The sequence below is a fragment of the Falco punctatus genome (assembly GCF_963210335.1).
Source record: "Falco punctatus genome assembly, chromosome: 7".
In the NCBI taxonomy this organism is placed as follows: domain Eukaryota; kingdom Metazoa; phylum Chordata; class Aves; order Falconiformes; family Falconidae; genus Falco; species Falco punctatus.
In genome coordinates, this window is record NC_137587.1 from 35,433,703 (window position 1) to 35,440,644 (window position 6,942).

General features: G+C 40.8%; 1 protein-coding gene across 1 annotated transcript in view; it reads left to right on the forward strand.

The window, feature by feature from the left end:
• SLC25A47 (solute carrier family 25 member 47) overlaps nucleotides 1-6,803 on the forward strand; it is a 28,797-nt gene extending 21,994 nt beyond the window's left edge. Inside the window, exon 6 of the mRNA XM_080394627.1 lies at nucleotides 790-6,803. Coding sequence (XP_080250753.1) covers nucleotides 790-1,076 — 287 coding nt within the window. The 3' untranslated portion in view covers nucleotides 1,077-6,803. The remainder of the gene's footprint in view (nucleotides 1-789) is intronic.
• The last annotated feature ends 139 nt before the right edge of the window (nucleotides 6,804-6,942 follow it).

The following is a 6,942-nucleotide window of genomic DNA, read 5'->3' on the forward strand; positions in this document are numbered from 1 at the left end:
ATCGGGCATTATCTGCAAAACCAGCTTATTTAGTATCACGGTAAAAGGGAAACCAGGCTTTCAGCAAACATCACCCACTACCTATAAAACCTCCCCCAGATCTGAACCTCACACGGCATTGCTGTTTGTGTGCTTCCCGGTGCCATGGGCCACTTGTGCCACCCAGGCACGGCTGCCAGCAGCCTGCACCACCTTGTCCCTCAGCAGCTACTCCTCTCCCTGCAGGAGGGCTGTTTATGGCATGCTCTGGTGCCTCTTATGTCAGTATGAAATCCTCTTAATGCATAAGTAGGATACGTAACTAGATATAAAACATGGACAACTTTCCCAGGACATCATGGAGCACAGACTGGGTCAGTCCAAACCTGGAAAATAATGTCCAGGTGCAGAACATAGACACTTAACTTTCCTACTTGTGATGTAGCTCCAAAAGACAACTGTTCACTCTGAGAAAAGATCAGCTAGGTGACATTCAGCAAACAGCATCTCCCTGAGAACTATAAAAATAAGTAGATGCAGCTGAAGAGGGTGCGAGTGCTCTCAGGTTGCATCACATCCAGTTTGTGTGGCTTCAGAAGTATCATGTATGCAAAAATGAGCATGCTGTGAGATCGAGAGGTCACACGGTTTGTGCGGGATCACTGGAAACACCCAACTGCAAGAGCTGTACAAAATAACTGCTGGAAAACACGGGAGTTAACAAATTGGGTTTTTTTTACTGTGAGATGCTTGTGGCTGCATGAGCATGGGGCTCAAGCTGAGCGCTCCTCCCTTCGCTCTCTCCTGCAGGTTTCCTCGTTGTGCTGCTGTCTGGTGGTTTTGCTGGAGTCCTGGCCTGGGGATTAGCTACTCCCATGGATGTCATCAAATCACGGCTGCAAACAGATGAATTGGACCAGCACAAGTACAAAGGCCTCATCCACTGTGCTAGGGAAAGCGTGAGACAGGAGGGGGCAAAAGTGCTTTTCAAAGGACTGGGTTTAAACTGCATTCGTGCCTTTCCTGTGAACATGGTGGTGTTTGTAACGTATGAAGCTGTACTGAGATTTACAGATCATTATGCAAACAAAAAATAGTTTGTCCCACTCTGTTTAGAGGTGTATTTTGTTTAGTTTGTTTTTTTGTAACACAACATCCACAAGCAGCTGCTGAATGCTGTCTCCTTTGATGGCCAGCGTAGGAAGCATGGACATTTCAGCGAAAAGCTGGATGACTGACGGCTTTGTTTTCTTCTGACAGGATTACAAACTCATCAGGGAGTCTTGGATTTATATACAACCTCCCTCTTATCTCGTTAATGTATTTAGACTGTAGCCACCTCTTAGGCCCTCGAAACCTTTGCAAATATTTATGTTCTAAAAGGCTGCTAGTCTGATCAGGGCTTTCGGTAAAGGATTCATTTTGTTCTCTACTGGCACAGAAAATGATCTTCACAACCAGGGCAAGAGCTGTGCGTGGTCTGTGTCATATTTAACATTATCCACTGTGAGCTCTGTACACGCAGAGCCTGTGTTGCATTCACCGAGTAACTTACACATGCGTGCTTCAGGCTGCAACTTTTCCTTCCCAGCAGTAATTTTCCCAAAGAAGTACTCCACAATTATATCCCTGTGGTAGCAGCTGAAATACGATTCGCCTTCCTTTTTCCTGCCATTGGTTAATGAGTGGCAGGCACGGTCTGTTTACATAATCAAGCTAATGGCCTCATTGAAAGTGAAGCCAGGCAAGGGTTTCCATTAAACCACGTGACTTCTCCCTCGCAGCCTCAACAGCATCAGTCCCCTCCCTGAGCTGACGCGCCGCAGCTCTCTGGAGCTTGGCACAGCTTTGGAGGCAATCTGTTCTCATCCTGGAAGGAGGACAGGAATAGATACAAAACCTCTTTGCTTCTCAAAGGAAAGGCTGCCACAAAATCTGTGCACTAGCTGGGTTAGTCAAGTTAAAGGAGAATTGCAAAGTTGTAGAGTATAATTAAGATTTAAAACTTCAAAAAAAAAAGAGTACATATTCTTCTCTTAAACCACAGCATTAGGAGCAGCCGAATTCTTTTTGCCAAAAGTACATTTTGAAACAGAATTTCTGACGTCACTAACAATTATTTTTCACGAAGCTACAAAGTTTCATCATGTCTGTTGAAAAAAATAACACCCACCCTATAGCTTCAGAAGGAACCTCCCTAAACCCAGAAATACTTCAATTTGTTCATCCTGCCTCAGGAGCAGCATGTATGTTCTCTGTCTCTTTTAATCCCTGGGTGACGACATCTGGAGTGGACTGGATCTAGCCCCTGTCAGATTCTGCTGAAAGCGCATTTTCTGGAGGGAAGGGGAAGACTATATTTTTGAAGGAGTTCTCATATTTTCAGGGTTGAGGCCGTTCTGGTCCACAGCCACTTTTACTAGTTGATAGCGTGGCTTTGACTACACCGACAGTGACTTCGCAGCAGACAGGACCTATCAGCTACCCTGGACATATCAAAAAGTATCTTGTACTCGAAAGACAAATTTAAAAATTTCAGGCACTGCTAGAAAAGAATAAAGGGGACCTCTTCCACTCCAGAGACCAGTAAAAAGCTCTGGAACTGTCCTCCTGAAGCCTAAGCCTTCAACTGGCTTTTAAAATATGTTCACAGCCATGCTGTCAAACAATCATCATAATTCTTCTCTCAAGAGTCTACCCAGCTCTGGCGGCTGATCCAAGAGCAGGGTTAGAAGACAAGGCAGGCAGACAGAATGTCACCTGAAAGGGGTGTGAAATGACAGCCCCAACACTGAACTGGATTCTCTCTCAAAGCGCTTATGGCCTCAGCAACCTGCCACCCCCAGTTACAACTTGGAGCACCAGCACCAAACTTTATCTACTCAGAAAGTTCTTACAACAGATTAGTTCAGTCCTCAAGATTTGAAATTCCTCTTAAGATAGTTCTTAAGAGTCTACTGCCCTCACCTCATTCTACAAGGGATGCTTTTAACTGAGCGCTGTCGCAGCTGGGTAGTGATTTATCCAGCTCTGCCTGGATGTTTTCTGGAATCAAACTCCTTTATGCTGTATTATTCTCAGCTGACCTTGTTCACAGCCACTATATCCTCTGAACTGAGACAGTAAAAAATGCCTGCAAATCAGACTAAACAACCATTTGTTGTTAAGACAGTGTTGATGCCGTCTATGGTTAGCCCAAGGTTTGAAAATGAAGCGGCTCAGCTTTCTTAATAGGCTCATGTATTCAGATGACTAAAAATACCTCTTCCTGTGGGTGTAGCTGAAATACAGCTGGTTTCAAGAAACAGGAATTACAGATGAATTGTAAAAATGAGCGGGATGACAACTGTGGAATCCAAGAGGGGCTGAGAATTCTAAGTCTCAGGGTATCCAGCACCATATAAAAGCAGGTTCTCACATAGCCTGAACAAATGCTACATGGGAGGCCAGCTGTATCTCCAGCCAGCTTATCTCAGGAAGGCATCTGCTTTGCGATCCATCCTGTTCACAACCCTTTACTGGAAAAATATATATACACAGTGTATGGTTGACTACCTGCCCTAGAGCAAGAACTCACAGCTAACTCACACTGATACACACTACCAACAGGCACAGGAATTGACTGTACGAGTACTGTAAATAGCTGCACATAAATACAAACCAATTCTTTTTACTGACATGACACATTGTACATACTACGCACTTCACGACACACACACACCCCCCACCCCCAAGCTGGGTGTTTGGCTTTTGGATTTCAGAACTTGACTGCTTTCTGATTTCTTTGTATTACCTTGACCTTCAGCTACTCTGATAATCACAGAACTATTTATTCTGATAAATTAGCTATCTTAAGGCCAGCTAACAGAATGAAGACACCACATTTGCTGTGCTGATACTGGGTTTACTTTGCTATAGGGACTGCAGCTTGTCGTATAGAGGATTTATTTCGGTAACAGAATTGCTGGCCTCAGAAAAAAAGAAAATTTTCTTTGGAAGACACATTCTGCTTCCTGTTTTCATGTTGCTGATAGTTCCCATTTTCTCTGACAATGTTTATGAATATCCAAGTAGGTTTCAGCATGCCTCTGTGGAAAAGCCACATAAAGCTATTCAGATTCTGTGCTTTTTGGACAATAGCAATTGCAGAGTATCATGTTTCCACTTACCAGTCTTTTATGCCAAACCTACTGAAGCATCACTGAACGGGTCACATTGACCTTCCTTTACTTCTTAGCTGGCTGCTGTACACAGGAAAATTCAGCATCCAGTCTTGCTTGTGACCAGGTAAATCCTTGGACAACTGACCCTTCCTCACTAGCTTGCTCTGGGAACAATCTGAAATTTACCTGGTAGGACTGGATAGAGGTGGGTTATAAGGCACCCTGTTTCACTACCTGAAAGGCGCTGGACATCAGAACAAGTGCCAGCTCCATCAGATGACTAAATCAACACCTGAAAGGGTATGAAGAGAGGTAAAAAATAGAGTAAGTGTAAACTAAGTCCTTAAATTATTTTTTTTAAAGTAGTAAAACCAGAGTTTGATACACTTTTATCTACATTCTTATTTCAGTGAGATGAACAAAATATGAGCAAACTGAGGAAAATGTAATGAACATTTCACGCATGCTTTTGAAGTCTGCCTTGTCTTGATTTTTAAATACCTCTGGGACACGAATTGTAACCACAACAAGGTGGTTTTAGGAGTTTGCCAAGACTTCTCTGAGAAACTGTATCATTTCAGAAGCATGTTTGTAAGAATTTTTCAAGAGTATTTGAATAAGGTGCTTGCTCAATAAACAAATACTAAATAATTTTGCTATCACTTTCTAGAACTTTTAAAATTGATTTTAATTGTTGTATTATAAAATTAATCCCTATGCTTAACTGGAATAGAACATACTACTGTTTCTCCTACAGTACATTTCCCTTTCCTGAGTAACTAAATTAATTCTTACCTAATGAAAGAAATCTTGCCGGACAAATCTGCATACAGTATTTTAAAGAAGAAATTTGCATTATGAGTTTGTAAAAGCCCTTTAAAAGATAAGACTTAAACTGACTTTTATGTATAGCTTAAAGACAACAGAGTAGACTGCAAGAACTGGAAGGTCATCATTAAAGTCTAAAGTAACCAAGAATTAGTTTTTTACTACTGGATTTAAGAAGCCATTTTTTTCCCCCCTAAGAATTGCTCCACCACTTTACAAATAAAAAAAACACCAACCTTTTCTACTGATTGTTAAAGTTGTTGGCACTAAGATGCCATGTCTGTGGGCTATAGAGAGACACAGTTGCCAGTTTTTATATTTACTTACATACTTTAATACATTAAAGTCAATGGCATTGTATTAGCAATGTAAAAAAAACTGTAAAGTAAAAGACAAAACCTAAGCATGGCTATTTTCAGCACAAGTTTGAAATGCATGCAATAGAACGAAATTTGCCTTGCATTTCAGTCTTTCCATGGTTCCTCACACAAACAGGTTCACCTCATACACAACTTGGCACACAGGCAATTCCATCTCCGAAATGCAAGGTCACTGCTGGAGAGGACTAGCACACTGTGTTACAGAACTGCCGCTGCTGTGAAGGCAGTGGCACCCACTCCAGGCAGCACAAGTAGCTCAGCACATTCTCATGTACTAACAGGCTGATCCAAGGTCTGCTGAACCTGGCGAGAAGTCTCATCCTTGAAACTTCTCCCTCAACTCAAGTGCAATCAGCTGACTTCAAAGGTTTACACTGAAATTAAAAGTATTGCTTTTTTGTTTTTTTAAAGAATGCTACAGTTGATATATGTCTACTAGGCCCCACAGTACAGACCCTGTTAAAGCTTGTATCTTTCACATTTCATTCAAGTGCCTTCCTGATATTTTTAAATTATTTGCAAATACCACACATCAATACCCACCTGTGTTATCAAAGGTATTTATTTGATGCAGATAAGACTATGGGCTAGCAACTTTCTATTCTTTATAAATACAGCGTTGAATGCAAACTGATAGATTTGTCTTGTACGTATCAAAACTAATTAGTTAATAATTTGAATTTTTCTTCCATAAATCATAGCAAAGACATTGAAGTTCTTTTTAAGAAAGGAGATAATTAAATATTACATGAGGTACTTAAAGTATATTTTCTTACTGGAATACATCTTAAAATAAGCACTCCTAGTTCAAATGACCTGGTGCAGTAAAGCAGGACAGTACTAGAAGTATCCCTGTGTCCAGCAGCAACTTCCTTTTCACAGCATGATTTAATGCTCAGTAATTTTTATAACTAGGAACTAAAATTTGCATTTCTATATTATCTTCCATCCGAGATTATTAAGGAACTTTATAACCTTGTGATAACCTCCTCCCTCCAGAGGCATTCAGACCAGTTAAATAGCTGCAGAAACAAAAGTACAGTGAGATTTCTGTGACTTGCCCCAGGTCACAGAAGAAGATGATAGCAAAACACCACCCCAATATTCCTTCTCCCATGTTCAACTCACAGATCATTATTTCTGTATCGGTCCCAGGCCCATGTCACTGTGTACTCTACTTTGTAACATTCACTATCTTTTTGTGTGCAGCATGTTCCCAGTAGCGCAAAAGGACATGCAGTCTAGTAAACCAAGGTACACAGTTAATGGTTAGTAGGAGCTATTAGTTTTGAGTTTGAGATATGACCTCTTACCAACATATCTGAAACAATTTACAAGTTAGGCTTTATCATCAAAATGGAATTTTAATTTATATTTTCAACATGAAATACAATAAAATACAATGCTGTGCTGACAGACATGCTTTTCTGCAAGATTTTCTCATATACTCTGATTTTAAATAGATAGAGTCCTGTTTTTAATTTTGCCTGTACTCTGATGTTCATGGTAATTAACTCATTAAAAGCAGTATTTATAAAGCACTGATTGCAGGCTGTATATAACTAGGGAGTGATGACATACAACAGAAGACA